This window comes from Etheostoma spectabile, chromosome 9 (genome assembly GCF_008692095.1).
Source record: "Etheostoma spectabile isolate EspeVRDwgs_2016 chromosome 9, UIUC_Espe_1.0, whole genome shotgun sequence".
Taxonomy (NCBI): Eukaryota; Metazoa; Chordata; class Actinopteri; order Perciformes; family Percidae; genus Etheostoma; species Etheostoma spectabile.
In genome coordinates this window covers 11,911,759-11,928,551 of record NC_045741.1, presented here as the reverse complement: position 1 = coordinate 11,928,551, position 16,793 = coordinate 11,911,759, and the positions used below count along the sequence as shown (strand labels likewise).

The following is a 16,793-nucleotide window of genomic DNA, read 5'->3' as shown; positions in this document are numbered from 1 at the left end:
TGAGAGCAGAGCATCACTATGTCCTCATGTTGCTCAATTGCTACTGCTCAATTACAGTAAAGGCCTTCAATCAGATTTTACACACATGCACACTGTATCTATCTACACATTTGCTTGTTTCACTGACAGTCGGTGCGAACGTGAAATGTTCATGTTCAAATTCAGCACAACTGTTGTTATTTGTCTGAATTATACAAAGATATTCTTTTGCATATTTTCTGTTGTCCAGTCAAGAAATCAATTAACCGATCAACTCAGTCACAGATACAAAGGTGATAAGTTAATGTTCATATTTGCAGAAGAGCAATTGACACCTTTCACTCATTTTTACTCATTTTTACAAAATTGGCTTCCGTTGATTATCTTATAACTAAGAAATAACTAAGTTTATGGGGACTTTAGTGGATCCACAGATCATGCATTGAGATTTACTGCCATAATAATGCACTTTGAAGTCATTCTGTGCGGGCGTTAAATTAAGACGCTCTTGAGCACTGGTATTTACATTCTTATGCTTCGCTAACCTTTTTTTTTTTTTTTTACTCATCGACAGTATGGATTTTACTTCAAAATAGAGGAAAGGGGGGAGTGGAATCGGTTTTTCATGGGTTATACAGCTGAGGAGGTGCAGAGACAGTCCCTTCTTTCAGACTAAGCAATGGTAAATTCAATTTCATCCATTTCTTCCTCTGTGTCCTCCATGTCCTCCATGTTCTCCGCTGCTCTTTCAGCCCTCGCTCTCTCACTGGCCGGGATGTAGTTGTCCTCAATGAAGCCGTCATCATCTTCCTCGCTCACAGGAGGTAGGCAGTGAGGGTTAATTCCACGGCCCCTGTGCATGGCAAATTCCCCCTCCAGGCCTGGAAGCAGTGGTAGAAACACAAGAGTTGTACTGCATTAAAATAATTCAAAGGGTATAAGTCTTATTTATAAGTGACAGTGGGGTTGGTGTTTAGAAAAACGAAAAAGATTGAAAGCTGTAACGTCACATCGGTGTACAGCCTGACAGCCAGCTTCTTTAACAGTGACTAACGAACTGTTGTCAGACGCAGTTTGACAGAAATATTACTCCCAAATGAGCTTTTAATAATTAGTGTTTATATTACTGCACAAGCAGAGAGTGGGTCTTAAAGGGGAAAAAAATGCCATCTTATTGAAATGTTCTCACAAGTTTTTGACCATGATAGATTGTACTTTTTTTCTACACACTGTGCCGTATCAAGCACAAGCCACAATGAGTAAAAACAATTGTTTCAATTACGTGTATCATGAGCATGGTTATTGTTCTCGATGTTAGTGTCACTACACGCTGTGAGCCGAGTGCTGATGTGAGTTGCGCATGTGTCACTTTGCGGCAAGTCGCCTACAAGATGCTAACGAGCAATTTCTGTAATGTCAATACAGTAAAAATGGACCTACACAATGAAGTTCGTTCACTGCTGGCTACAAGTTAGCATCAAACACAACAAAGGCTGCCGGATGAATGGCGTTTTGAGCTAACGTTAGCAATTAAACAATCATAGATAGCTAAAAGTTTTTTTTTTTTTTTAGAGGATTTCCATATTCTGTTATTGTTTGAAATGAAAAAAATTCATTATTTTATGGATTTCACAAATATCAGTATGACAGACACGCCCTGTCACTTGAATGGTGTTTTGAGATAACGTTAGCAATCCAACAATCATAAACCGTTTAAATCTGAGCATGCGCAACCCACATCTGCATTCCACTCACATCTGGTAGTGAAACCTTGCTGAAATTGTTTGGTGTTTAACAATTTTTTTGACCACCTGTGAGCAGCACAACAAGGCATAAATGTGACATTGGCAAAAGCTCTTAAAGTTGCAAAGGCAAAAACAGTTGCTTATTCACACACCGGGCTTTGGATGGCTACCGTTTGGTGCTGGTGAGGCAGCATCAGTTTATCATAACTTTTTTGGCGGAAAAAAGCAGCCAGTTAAACTTAAACAGTGAGCTGAAAAACACTGAAAATCCTGCATGAGGCTTAGCTTTTTTAATTTCAATTTTTTTGCATTCCAATATGTATTTTAGGCCTAAATGTAAAAGCTTTTGTAAACAAGGAGGAAGTTAAATAGTAAAACAAAAGTATCGCAGTTTATTCTTGCTGAACACTAACAAGCTGTAGTGTCAAATATTTCAGCATTTCTACCCACTGCACAAAAACAAATGAAGGTTTGCTATATTATGGTATGCTTTGTGGGTAAAAAAAAACAGACCTGAAGGGTGACACTGGCTGACGTTGTCTGTCTCTCTCAGCCGCGTGTGCCTGTAGCTGGCCAGGTAACGCCGGACCACCTGGCATTTAGCCAGAAGGGCGATGAGAATGGAGAGGGAGATGGCCGTGACCAGGACAGCCACCAGGAACTCCCAGTTGTGAGATTTATATTTGTCTGTCTGACTTTCGGATGTTTCTGCAAGAGAGGAAAATGAATCACATCCTTGTCGTTTTGGAAAACCCCTAAATAACCAAATCTCAGTCCAACATTTAATCATCTATCACTTGTTTTAAGATGGTGGTCTTTGCCAAAAAAATCTGATTCATACTAAATCTGGCAAAAGTCCATGTAAATTTTTCTGGGGATAAAACAAAATTTACTACTGTTGTAACTGAATTCTTACGATTTTCTGTTGTTGGTGGTGTAGCTGTAGAGAGCATGCCAATTGTTGGTTCCATCTGGCTGTTGTGAAGTCTCTTTTAGAGACTGACTTCTCCTGTTGACTTGCTTCTTGTTGGATGCTCTTGCTTTGGGGCACCCTCAACTCTAGCATGAAGTCATGGATCATGGGTGCATATCACACATATGTCAATCAAGGAACAGGTTTTTTTTTGTTTGCTAATTGAAAGCCCCTTAACTGTAGCTGGGGAAAAAAAGGTTTTTCATTCCTTCACCAAATGTTCACCAGATGTTCAGCAGGTGCAAATAAATGGGATTAAAGGGAACTGTTGCAGGACAGGCATTTCCCCAGATGAGGGAGGTAGTTGCCTGGAAGATTACTGTTGACCAGGAGGGAGTTAAACCTTCAAAGCTCCACTAGGTGGCAAGGTTGAGTGACAGGGGACTCCTAGGTTCAGTAACAAGTAAAATATGGTGGCAGCAAAATCATCCAATGAGTTGAAATGAAGTCACTGTCCTCTTGCTGCAGTCAAATGAGGCTTTAAAGAAAGTGTGAGAGAGAAATATTAAATCAGTATGAATCACACACACTTGCCTACAAAGGCATCTTGCAAAAATAAGAAAAAAAACACTTTTTCAGTTGTGTAGAATATCAGTTAACTACAATGCCCTTCATTGTGGCTTTGAATTCTTTTGGACTCTTTGTACCAGCAAATGCATATTTTATAAGTGAACCACACAAAAAAAACATGAAAAATCAAATGACCTAAATATTTCACTTAGTATGTATGAAGAGTGAGAGTGTCATCATAAAAAGGAGATGCTGCCTTGATCCTCTAAATCCAGAAGTCATTATCTAGTACGAGCTGTCAGGAGCTCAGGAGGATATCATCCACAACAGGAAAAGTGTGTCACAAACAGGAAGTCCCACATACTGCAGGACCTTCCTCCGTAGGTCTAGCTGACACAAAACACTGGTAAAAGCATTAATTTGTTTGTGGGAAAGAATCTGACTATGCATCCTTCCGACAATACAGGAGACACATACTTAATGATTCAAAGAACAATAACAGCCTACAGCACATTATTTGTTTACAACAACAAACACAACACATTGGCAACTTATAAAGGCCATGCGGATGGGAAGTGACATCAAATATGACCAACATTAGGTATTGAAGAAGAAATTTGACATTTTGGGAAATACACTTATTCACTTTTTTTGGCACAGCTTTAGCTGAAAAGACTATTCCAAACTGGAGCCAGGAGCCAGTTAGCACAAAGACCAGAAACGGGGAAACGGCTATCCTGGCTCTGTCGAAAGACAACAAAACTCCCCTACCAGCACCTGTAAAGCTAACTAATTAACTCGTTATATCGTGTTCGTTCAACCCATACAAAGCCAAAAGCCTTTGCTGGTGGTCTGGCAACAACTCCCAGCCTAAACAGTCTGACTTCTAAAGCTTGATTTATAGTTCCGCGGAGGCTCCACGCAGAGTGTTAACCGTAGCCTACGTAAATGGCCTGAAATTTATACTTGTGCATTGGTGTGTCCGTCGATCTCTTGCAGGGCCGGCATATGTGTGTGGGTGGGGAGCGTGTGGTAGAGCGAGTCAGAGAGTGACAGCGATTAGCTTCGGCGCGAGTACCAACTAGAGGCATAGCGAGAGAAACAAAATGTCTCCCCTGTGCTTTCGGACCATGTTGGGAAATCTGTAGCAGGAAAAGATAACCCTCTCCTTGATTTCATGTTGTTTATGGAGGACAACCAGGAAATGAGTAGGGGGAAATGCCACGCTACCAAGCCATGGCCGAACTGCGTGCATCAGCAACATGTAGTTACATTTTTCGAGAGGTGTGCGTCAGGCTCTGGCGTAGGGTCCAGTGTAGGGTCTATGTCTCCACGTACCTACGTACATAGCCACGCCGTAGATTTAACACAGAAGCATAAATTGCATTTAACCCCCCATAAAACAGGGATTTGTCGTTTTTACACATGGTTTTTGTACAGATTATTAAACAAGATATAACATGGAGTGAGCTTTAGAATTGATGCTGGTAGTGGCAGTGCCAGGCTAGCTCAATCCCCCTGTTTCCAGTGTTTGTGCTAAGCTAAGCTAACCTGCTGGTGGCTGTAGCTTTATTTGTACTGTACAGCCTCGGCAGTAACTCCACAAGAAAGTGAATAAGCATATATCTCATAATGTTGCACTATATAGTGGCTTTGGTTTGAAAGAGAGAGGATCTTTGTGTAAAGCTATTTACAAATTTGGCAGATATTTGCATGCATGAGTTTACAGGTCGGCTGCCTGTGTTTTCTGCAGAGCTGTGAGGATGCAGTCAGACAGGTTTTGTTGTCACACTGTATATGCCGTCCACTGTGTACTTACTGTAGTTTGTGTTTAAGGTTTAAGCGCCTGTATTTTTCTATGTTTTTGACCTGTATTGTTTGCATTAAGATGTTTTAGGTCATGTTTTTAACTGACATACTAGATTGTTGGTCTTGCCTCTCCTTTCATTGATCATTTTCTAGGGTTTGTATCATGTTAGGACAAAAACAATTTATATTTTCTAGATGTTGGTTGTTTTTAAAAGTAAACAATTTAAAGCAAACACATTCTATTTGTTAGCTGTCCATTTGGTACGACTATATGTCCATTTGGTACGACTATATTGGCTTTGGTTTGCACATTTGCTTAGATTGTTGGCAATGAACAGAAGCAGTAAAGGCAGAACTGATTAAGGTATGGCTTTTGGGGGCACACATCTGTTTTAAAGGAATATTTCAAGAGTTTTTGTAATATGCTTGCCCATTTCCGTGCTGTGAGTTTGATGAGAAGATTGATGCCCCTGTTATGTCTGTATACTCCATATGAAGCTACAGCCAGAGCCTGTTAGCGTAGCTTAGCGGAAAGGTGTAAAAACTCCGAGCCTGGCTTGGTCCAAAGGTAACAAATTATTCCAGCCAGCACCTTTAAAGCTCTCTAATTAACATAATATAAGTTGTTTGTTTAATACCCCATCTTGAAAACAAGTTATTTAAAATCCACATGTTCTTCCTTTCTACAAAATAACATTCTGTTGCAGTCAGGATTAAGATTTGTGTCTCTATTTCTTTCTTGGCTCTGAGGTGATTTTTCACAGCAAGAGGGATCCGGCTGCTTAGCACCAGCCATTAGGCCTCTTCCCCCTCGACTCCTAAAGCTATTCTCTTCAGCAGTGTTGGCTGTAAACACACCACCAGGGCTGCCTTTATCTCTTCCTGTTCTGTCCTTACACAGGCAAAGCACAAAAAAATAAACACACCAAACAGCACAGGACCAGGAGTTGTTGGAGAGAAGCTTTGGAGCGACAGATCTTGTGCTTGTAAGATCTACTGTGCACCACTGTTAGTGTTTGTATGGGAACATGCATGTGTAACAGGCTACATTTGCGTCTTTGTCTGCAGTAGTCTGTGTTGGATTATCATTCTCAAAGGGACGAGTCAGTTTTTCTTACTCATTCTTTGTTTCATTGCCCTAAATTGTAAGTGTAGTGTCAGTTTATAGACACTAATGATGGCCAGAGGGTGCAAAATGCTCTTTCTGTCATCAAACTGAATTAAACATCAAAATTAGATTCTACTCATGGAGTGTGATCACATTCCTTTGAACAGACAAATTAACTGTTAGCAATTTAATGGTTTGACATTTGATTATGCTGGTTAAGATGTCAACTCATGCAGTGTTGAAAAATATGTACATTTACTTAAGTTCCAACTGAACCTCAGTACAATGTTGAGGTACTTGCACCTTAGCTGAATACTCCATGCAGTTATACCATACTGCTATTTCATTGCATTTCTGAGGTAAATACTGTACTTTTTACTCCACTACATTCATTTGACAACTATATTTATTGGCTTGGGGGCCTTAGTCAAGTTTTAGATGTCTGAGTTCTTAGCAGTTTCACCAATAACTGATTTGTCCTATAAACCTCTCAGGTGGTTTGAGGGCCAAAAGGTCCAATTTATTTCACCAAAAAAGTACCAAAAACAAATTTGTGTAGCCAAATATTCTCTTTTTCCCATTAATCATTTGTCCCCAGGAAGAATAGTCTTCACTACGTTGATGACAACGAGGATCCATATAAACAATCATCTCGTAACCCTTCATATTTCTTGAGAACCATCCCTTGGTCAAGAATAATCTACACAACTGTATATAATGGAGTTAAAAAAAATGGTTCCACCTTGACCGGATACAGCAATAAAATGCATTGATGGAACAGTCTTAACAATCTAATATTGTCATACATAATATATGTCACAACTGTTGATACTTTACATTTTTCAGATAATACTTATGTACTTTCACTTAAAGAGATTTTTTGCTGATTTAAATCCAGCTCTGTGTCATGGCAGTGTGGCAGTGTGTTGAACGGAGCAGCAGAAGTCTGTCAAGATCCGCTGGATCATTTTGCGTCATCTTGCAGATCTTGGCAGACATCCGCTGCACTGGCACAACAGAGGGAAGCCAAACACCATTGATCCAAACAAACTGACCACACAAAGATGACACAGAGCTTGTTTTAAATTGGCAAAGTCTCCCTTTAAGTAACATTTTGAATGTGTAAGTTTAACTTGCAATAAAGTATTGTACATGGTTGCAACAGAACTTTTTATGTGAAAAATCTGAACTCCTCTACCAGCTATGAACTTGAAAAAAATGTTATAGTGCATTTTGAAAACTGCTCACACAAGATGCATTGGCACATCATTGCAATTGACAAAGCAAACCACTCTCTCCCTGGCTAAAATAGTAGATATTCATATACCAAAAACAAAGAGCCGTCCTTTTTTTGACCCTGGACCTAACCACCCACTGAGCAATGTGCAACAAGCCTCCCTCTGTTATCCCACTGCCAAGATCTGTATTTCTGTCTTGCTTTGAAAATGTGTGGAGGAGTCAGGCTGTGCCATTGTTTGTCAAGTATAATGGCACAAGGTCTGATTCAATGCTGTGCAGTGAGTTAAAAAACAGCTGGCGGAGTCATTGTCTATGAGCTGGATTATTTAACCCACACAATGTAAATCCATTTTACATAGTTTGTGTGAAATATGTTGATATAAAAACTACACCTGAAAAATGATTAAACTAGTACTTTTGTTTTTACCACTTTAGGTTAAATTGAAGCAAGGTTATAATAGTTAAGTGAAGTGTCTTCAGATGTTATGCCCTGGCATAATGTGTCAACAGAGGGGCCGCAGGGACACAATGAGTAAAAGCTAACCTCAGTAACAATAAACAAATCAAACAACACACTACATAACCTGCATCATGACAACAAATTATGATATTTAATAATTAAAGATAACTTTAGCTCCAGACTCCTTTAAAGATCTGAATGTGTGCTTCTTAGAGAGTGAAAAGATACAGAACAAATGTAGTGAAGGTGTACTGCTAATGATGAGTTAACGTTTTGGGTGAAACAATGACCAAGATGCATACGGTGCAGGTAGTAAAGGCTAGGCTAAAATGTAAACACACTTTGAATATGTGTGTTTTTAGTATCAAGAGAAAACAGCCTTCATAAACTGCTATAAACTGAATAACTGCAGTATATAACAATTTAACGGTGATTGATATTGTTGTGGTGCTCCAAATTATGAATATCAATGTTTTCAAATAAGTCAGTCAAGTACATTTTACTGGAAATGCCTTCTTCAGTCCTCATTTTTGGTTAAAAACCGAAGTTACCATATGACTATATCTGATAATTTATATTTTTGGGGCATTTTGAAAGCACATATTTTGGCACATTGTAAACTGTTAGTACATTATCTTGATATTAATACATGTATACAAAATAAGCTATAACCTAACAAGCAAGTCAAGACAGTCATGTGATCTTCACATAGTGCAACACAGTCAGCAGATGAGACAGTCAAAGCTCACACTTTTAGAAGACCAGCTGTTCATTTCCAGTCTTACCTGGTCACCTGAGTTTGTAGTTTCCTCGAGCTTCAGCGAGTTCACCTGCTGTCTGTCTGCTCTCAAATTTCACATCAGTTTTAACTACATTTTGTTTAGTTTTTTCTTTAAAATGGAGAAATGTGCAAAGGTTGAACGGGGTGTACTCTGTAGCTGCTTCCCAGAAGGACAAGTTAATGAGTAACTCTGTTACTAAGGTGTGCTCCATCCCGCCTACCATTGCGCCTCTCTGTCCAATGGCATAGCAGACCAGGTCAGATCCTATGCTGTCACTCAGCAGTGCCAAACCAGGAAGAGGTAAATTTGACTTATGAGCAATATCTTTTAAATGGTATACTACCCGGGTGCATTCATAGTGAAACTGTAACACTAACAGTTAAACTTGCTTTTTTGCAAATAAACATTGTGTTAGTGTAGTTCCACTGGGTAATAAAATAATATTGTTTGCTTTGTATTGCTTTCCACTCTTCTTGTAGTGTGTTTGATTGTAGTTTAGATAGCATGCCTGCCAGGCACCACACCTTGCTTTAAGTTAAAGTGTAAACTCTTACCTCAGTCCTTTTCAGATGAGAAAGGAAATCAGACAAGATACAGATGGTGGCGACAAGGAGTTTTGTTTATTTAAGGCGTACAGCCTGAGGGGAGGGAACAGACCTCTGGTGGCTTTGAAAGGAAAAGCGAGGTGACCCTGAAAACAATAGGGCCACTTCCTGGTCACTCTGCATCTTCACATCTCCCTCCCTTACTCTTCCTTCTTACCTCCCTCCCTCCCTGTATATGTTCCAGGATGCTTCAGCTGCATGTCTTGGGGCAGATGGCAGGGACGATGGATGCTTCGGGACAGTAAAATGATAACTCAGCATGAGCTTAAAGAAGGGGTTTCACACCTTAGATACAGTACTAGCCTAGGGACTGTTGTTGGTTGGCCGTTGAATTATTACAGTCATGTCATGCTTTATCTAGTCAGTATCTTGATCTCTGATCATTGGTTACAAAGATTATGAACCGTCATTGTGGGGAAATTTGTTCATTGCAGCAGAGGTACATTGGGATAAGAACAAGGCGAATAGAGGTGAATGTCTTTATTAAACATGCATTAACAGTTTGACGATGTGGCGTCAGTAGAAACAAGCTGCTAACATATCACTTTTTATCTTATTGGCAAAGAGTTGCTCATTGTTAGTCCGAGCATATGCACAGTATACGTCAGCATTCATTTAGAGTTGTTTGTGTCCACTTGAAGTCCAATATTTTCCTCCATTTTTCTCTCCACCAACTCATGAGAAAATGATTATGCTCTTTAGCTGCTAAATGCTGCACTATGTTAACCAGCTAGCCGCTCACCTTCTCTATCTGCTGTTTGGTGCTGGGCTGGTAGTGTATGTTATCAACCTTTTGATTAAAATAGCTTCCTGCCGTGCCCTCTGTCTGTTTGCCACTACAAGTAATACCCTTCACATCCCATTTAGTAATTTGTTCCCTCTAATATGAACATGTTGCAACTTTAAGTATTTACAGAAAACACACTGTAAATAATGTAACAGTGAAATAAGGAAAGGTGCTCCATCTTTAATGTGAAATGTACAAAAAGATGTAAATGTGCAAGTGCTCACAGTTATTAAAATAAGTAGTTTTAAAGAACTTAGTTATTTAGATTTTGGATCTAACTGGTGTCAGAGTTTAGTGTCTAGTGTGCCAATATTTTACCTTACATGACCCATCCTGATTGCTGCAAATGCCAAGTCTATCAGTTTAACAGTGATACAACCTATCCGGCATTTGACATAGCTTCAGTACTGGCTGAGGACAAAAATTATTAAGTAAAAGCGTTGCAGTGTGCAACACTTTTTTTTTTTTTTACAGCTTTGTACAGTTCATGATCCTCAGTACTTGTCTAAAGTAACTCTCTGGAGTCCAACACCCATAATAAGGAGGACCTTAAGCACAGAAGAAGAAAAAAATAACATTTAGACAGCTGTGGTAAGCTGTCTCATCCGACAGATATTTAAGTTTAGATTTTTCAAAATAATTAAGATGGCAGCAAAAAATATTAAATATAAAATATTTGGCTGGTCATGTCTTCAGTCCATTTCCAGAGGGCAAACATGAACAAGGTGACGATCATTAGTGGCACCCGTGGAGCTGTGCCCAGATTCTGGAGGAGATCTTTGGAGGAGACCCAGGGGCTTTCCCTACTTTTTCTACTATGGGATGTTTGTCCTACTTTGTGAAATGGTGAGGGTGGGGTCTTAGGTCAGGGCCCTTCTGTGGGGAAGATGTGAAGGCCTTGCTGTCTTTTTAGAGGAGGGAAATAACAACACGTGTCGCGCTGTACATAACAATGGACAATCAGACATGAAGAAGAGCTGTATGTGACAAAGAAGCTTGCGACTGGCTCCAAGAAGAGACAATCAACAGGGCTCAGCAGGCTGGAAAGATTCCCTGCCGTAACCATTGTGATGTGCAACCACCTTAATGTAAACTTTACAAGGTGACAGCCGTTAATTGTTCACATTTTTGTGAGTTTGGGAGTCCATATGTGGCCTCAATCTGGAAATATGATCATGAGAGAAAGGCTCTCTGCACATCTGCTTTAAATCTTTTAATGAAACAGCTGCAATTTTATTTAAATCCAGCTTTATTCTCTGGGTGGTATTTTAGTTTAATGAGTTGTATATTAAATGTGATACACTATCAAGGCTCTAAATTCCTTCATCAAGGCGCTGTGCAAAATATGATTCTACGCACAAAAATGGGCCCTTTTGTCTTTTTCTCCTTCCTATCCTTCAGTCTGCTGCTGTGGTTACCCACTTTCAAAATAAAGGTTGTTTAAGTTTCATCTCATTTAATTTAATATAAGAGTTTATTGACCATATGTGCTCACGATACATACCTCACTAGCACACGTTACATGCTGTGGGAAGAGTCTGTATTTATTTAACTTGAGCTGCAGCCTCCTCTTGCAGGTGTAATACTGTATATCTAGAAAGAGATGTAATGGATACTATTGAAATCAGTTTCTCTCTTTGATGGTGGGGGTGATCTAATCATTTTCTGCTTTTACTCTTCAAGGTGAATGAATACTATAACACCTACTGTCAACATAAAGCTGGATACCTATAGCATTTGGGTCCATGTTTAATAACCTGAATGCTTCCTCTTTGAGGGAAATAATTATCCAAATGGCATGTTAATCAGTAGTTTGTACTGTTTATTTTGGATGTGATGGTTGTGTGAACGCACTCTGATGTTCTCTTACAATAGACTGACTGATAAACTCGCTGTGGAAAAATGTAACACATACGAGCTGCATTAAAAGTGTCAGCGGCTCGGTTACTGTTGATCTGCTAACTTTGGGAGATTCATGTAACAGTATCTGAGTTAGTTTTTTATAAGATCCAACTGTGCATTTTTCCAATCCCTCGGTGAATGCTGTAAGAATATTTATGCGAAAAATGAGAGTGCTGCAGGATTCAGTAATTGTCCAGTGAGGAATTTGTGTTTGGAAGGTCTCATGTGGTGGTTATAATGAATGACACAGTATGAAATACTTCTGCTTTTTCAGGTTTGCCCTGCAGAAGAGATCTATTCCTACTACATTCCCTGTATATCCAGCTTTTGTGCAGGAGGGAATTATTTAGGGGTGAGAATTAAGGGCAGCTGTGGCTCAGATTGAAGAGCGGTCGCCTACCAATCGGAAGGTTGGTGGTCCTGTCCCTGCAGTCCCATGTTGAAGTGTCCTTGGGCAAGACACTGGCCAAATTGCTCCCGATGCTGCGCCATCATAATGTGTATGTGTGTGAATGTTTATCTGATGAGCAGGTGGCACCTTGTACAACAGCCTTGACCACACCGTATGAATGTGTTTGATGAACGTGTACTATGTAAAAGCGCTTTGGTTAGTCGTTAAGACTTAAAAAGTGCTATATAAATACAGTCCATTTAAACTATTGCTTACTACTTACTTAATTACTAGATGGAGCATTGTCATGAGCTGTGGGATGGAAGCCTCTAGAAAGCTTAAACAACAAGCCATGTGTGCTGTGGTGGTCGATGCAGGAAACCTCTCTATAATGCAGAACCGTTTCCAGCTGCTGTCTAACAAATGTTCATGCTGTTTAAAAATGATTTACTGTATATTGTGATTAAAATATTTATAATGTGATTTAAAAAAGATGATATATGGGAGTACCATTTTCATTTGTGATTAGTGCAGGAAACTAAACCAAGAATCACTATCATTATGGTTTGAACTATTTACTGAAAAGTAGCTTTTGGTTTTTACATTAAGCAGCATGGCCAAAGGAATAAGTTAATACATTTCTAAAACGAATGCCACACTGATTCCCAATGGAAGCACAAAGAATGTTGCATTTCTAGTTGTAGCTACTCTGAGATTAAAACCTGTTTCTTTTACTTAAACAGATGTGCATTACAATGTGGATTTCCCACAATGGCACTTAGCAAAACAATTGTACTGGATGCAGAGCAACACTCTTGCATGTAAGAAAATATTTTAAACCAACTTCCTCAGTAAGTGCGAGTGCATGCATTCTTTGGCACCAGCAGCCGTCCGGCTCACTCTTGCTGTGTCCCTCCTACTCCCTGGCTGATGGGAATGAGAACCTATGGACTGAAAAACTGGGTGAGCAATGTGTGTGTGTATGTGTGTGTGTGTGTGTGTGTGTGTTGAGCAAACAGCTATCAGACAGGAGCCGAGACCCTCCACCTCCACCCCTGCCGTCACCTCCACAGGCCTTTTCCTGCCTGTAGGGTGATTCCTGCCCCTGCGCCCCTACACTTCCTTAGCACACATATCAGCCTCCAGCAGCAGTGCCTTTTCCTGAATCTGGCTCAAGTTCTCTGGACACAACAGCTCGTCCATCGCTCTCTCTCTCTCTCTCTCTCTCTCTCTCTCTTCCATGCCTCCCCTGCTTCCTTTAACTCTCACTGACAGTATTACCTTACTCACCCTTGCATTTGAGCTTATCATCTTACCTAATTTCCCCAAAGTAGCACGTTGTTAGATCGTACTTCCAGGGCCTCTGCGACAATAGTCTCAAGGCACATTTGCACAAAATCTCTGCTCTTGCATTTTTCTGCCTTTCAACACGTCACTCCCAGGGTGTTATTCAACTTCCTTAAAAATGCCTGTAATATTCATGTACTGGATTCAGCACCACTCCCTTTCCACAATTTCCTTAATACAGATGTTCCGATGGGACCGATATTCTATTTCTATAATTAGGATTTCGTACTAACTAGCATAATAATGGCAATGAAAAAAAAAAACATGACAATATTTCCTTTCATTCACTTGGCAGGTTGGCCACTTTTACAAAGAATGTGGAATTAGTGTTTTCATTGTGATAATATGAGAGCAGCGATATAACCCGGGCTGCAGCCAAAACTGACTAAACCAAAGAGCGATGACAGAGACGCAAGTTATGGATCTTACCATTATTCTTTTGACATAGAGTATGTAAATGCAAAACATACAGGAGGATTCTCAGGTTTATATGTTACCCACACCTTTTATAAACAAGACAATTATTGCAAATCTATTTCTCCTGATCTAAAAAATATTACCCCCCTCTCTTTTTACTCATCTTGCTATGTCTGCTGACTGTGTGAAATCATGTTCGCCTACATGGCTACATGCTGTTATGATTAGGGCTTCCTTAGTCCGATCTAAAGGCTTTCCATAACACCATTAATGAGGTCTGTGTGTGTACAGTTCATCTACCTGTGTGAGGTCAGTAGTGGGTATAACATCAACATCCCTGACTACATGGAGGGTTTGTTTGGTGTCAGACAGGAGGGTCACTCTGCTCTGCATCTGGTGATGGACCCAGATCACCCCATCCCATTCATGTGCCCTACCCTCACCCCAGGAGGAGGCAGATTGGGATACTGGGATTGGTCGGGGAGAGGGGTCACTCTTCCTCAAGTCAGGACCATGTTTTTTTGTTTTTTTTTTGTTTGTTTTTTCAGTGTGGGACTGATGAATAGACAGGAAGAGAAAGTATAGGAACATGTTACTTCAGCCCAGTTACATTTGTGTGAGTTCATACGCATGTTTGTGTTTGTGTGTGTGTGTGTGTGTGTGTGTGTGTGTATAAAGTATACACACACACAAAGCTATATGTAAGACATGTCAGAGTTTACGGATAAACAGTAGTTATTTGATGGTATAGTGGTAAAATTAATTTAAAAAACTTTTCACTGTTGAAGCTAAAATGGTTTTCAAGTGCAGCTGTTGCGTGTGCATGCAGTTATTAGTAGTGAGTCTACCAATCTCTTTTTCTCCCAGAGAGAAATATAAATAAATTTACAATTTGGTTGGGTAACAAGCTCATTAAAAATGACTCGTTTCTAAAATGTGGCAATCAAACAGTGACCGGCAAGTTACCTGAATAAGATCCGAGTGGAGATACAATTTGCTGAATAACTTGAAAATTGGGTCTGAGACTGCAAGTCAACACATTTTAGCTGCTGAGTCATTAAAATAATGTAGCAATGCAAGTACATTTCAGGTCCATTAGCCACAAGCAGCAGTAAATGTCTTCACATGTTTTCAAGGTCAAAGTTCAACACCTAAGGTTTTAAATTTTTCATTAACATACTGTGAAGTAAACACATAAATGTCACACAATGATTAGCTAGCCTGTGGAGTACCAGTAGTATTTCTCAGCCTCATTACTCATGCCTTGGGTGGATATGACACTAACTGTTCAGCTAACAAAAACATGCTTGAGGTCTAGGAAATTAAAACTAGTCATGGCAGAAAGTCCTGCCAAGTTAGATAACAAATGTCTTAGGAGCCATCAACACTGAAGATTACCCTACACATTAACTCTTACTGTATGTGAAAGCTGCTGAACAGCAGCTCAGACAACTTACATTGGAATGAGAAAGCAGTCCTGTTAAAGCCATGAAACACGTATCATTTTGTGACAGTATACAATGGGATGAATCATATGCATGAGTATAACATGCAGTTGTGTTGTGAGCCAAGAAAGCTGGCATAAGCCATTTCTCTTCAACAGTGCTGTCAATTGCTGATATGTATGTCCATCATCATCCCTAAGGCAATATTAACATGAGATTGCATTATTCCAACAATTGCATTATTCAATTTCAAAGAGGACTCAGATGAATAAATGTAACTATTTCATATGATTGCCTATTTGAAAAATGAAAATAATATATTAAAACTAGAGATATCCTGTCTTTTAATTCCTTTACACTTCTTTCCCTGGAAACTCTGGCTACTAAAGTATCCATAATGCATATGAATGACATATTTGCCCTAGCCCATTCGCAAACCAATTTATACTGAAAGCTACTTTATGAGAGTGGAGCTAAATAGTTCTTAAAAAGGTACAAACATTGCATTTTTGGACAGTTCCCAATCTAAATAGTCTTGCTGTCTACATCTGTAAAATATTAGTCTGTTCATTGGTTATGTTATCAACAGTGCTAAATGGAATTCGGTTAACACAATGGCTTGATTTGACCATGAAATCAAGCATGTCTTTGTAAGGCAAGTCTTAACTCTCTATGTTAGTGATGAGACTGATCGTCGAGCCTCAGGAAATGGGAGGAATGGAGGGAAAGTGCTCCCTCGATGGGGAACTAGAAACCTGTCAGTATCTCACATTAAATCACCTTCCTAAACTCTGCTGCTTTAGGGTGTGTGTGTGTGTGTGTGTGTGTGTGTGTGTGTGTGTGTGTGTTAGGAGTGACGGATAAATGTGTATATCTCTCTACAGGCATGTATTCATATTTATAGAATCTCATAGCACATAATCCAAAACTCTTACTGTGTATTTTATCAACTGTGCATATCCTGCTCACCGTATGGCCATGCGGACTTTGTAGATTCTTGTCTCTTGTCATTTTCCATCATCACCTCTGGCAAGGAAGTTATGTTTTCGGCATGTTTTTTTCTGTAATTTGGTTTGTTTTGTTTTGCCTGTCAGCGTGAATGGATAGAAACTAAAGGCCATTTTGGAGCAGATCCAAATCAACGGGTGGCTACACAAATTCTTTCTACTTTTATTAACATTCATGTGGTGTTGGAAAAATCGGTTCCTGATCACATTTCATTGCTCACCTGATCCATGTGCTCTTTGTTGTCACGCAAATACTGGAAACAGCTATCAACATGTTTAAATGTTCT

The 16,793-nt window shown here is 39.6% G+C and overlaps 1 protein-coding gene across 2 annotated transcripts; it reads right to left on the bottom strand.

Annotated features, from left to right (window-relative positions):
• Positions 1-207: 207 nt before the first annotated feature.
• c9h1orf210 (chromosome 9 C1orf210 homolog) lies at positions 208-8,805 on the bottom strand. 2 transcript variants are annotated; one of them, XM_032525421.1, is made up of 4 exons: positions 8,609-8,805; positions 2,641-3,175; positions 2,238-2,432; positions 208-860 (listed from the first exon to the last, which is right to left on the bottom strand). In XM_032525421.1, the coding sequence occupies exons 2-4, from the start codon at positions 2,693-2,695 to the stop codon at positions 652-654; spliced, it is 459 nt and encodes a 152-aa protein (XP_032381312.1). In that variant the 5' UTR covers positions 2,696-3,175; positions 8,609-8,805; the 3' UTR covers positions 208-651. The 2 variants fall into 2 exon arrangements, with proteins under 2 accessions (XP_032381312.1, XP_032381313.1); XM_032525422.1 differs by lacking the exon at positions 8,609-8,805 and adding an exon at positions 5,712-5,733.
• Between the last annotated feature and the right edge of the window lie 7,988 nt (positions 8,806-16,793).

What these genes read in the sequence shown, in the direction of transcription:
- c9h1orf210 (XM_032525421.1), bottom strand. Translation starts at nt 2,695, where the DNA reads ATGGAACCAACAATTGGCATGCTCTCTACAGCTACACCACCAACAACA. An exon ending in ACCACCAACAACAGAAAATC is followed by an intron (nt 2,433 to 2,640) that starts GTAAGAATTCAG and finishes CCTCTCTTGCAG; the next exon opens with AAACATCCGAAAGTCAGACA. An exon ending in CAGCCAGTGTCACCCTTCAG is followed by an intron (nt 861 to 2,237) that starts GTCTGTTTTTTT and finishes CACTGCTTCCAG; the next exon opens with GCCTGGAGGGGGAATTTGCC.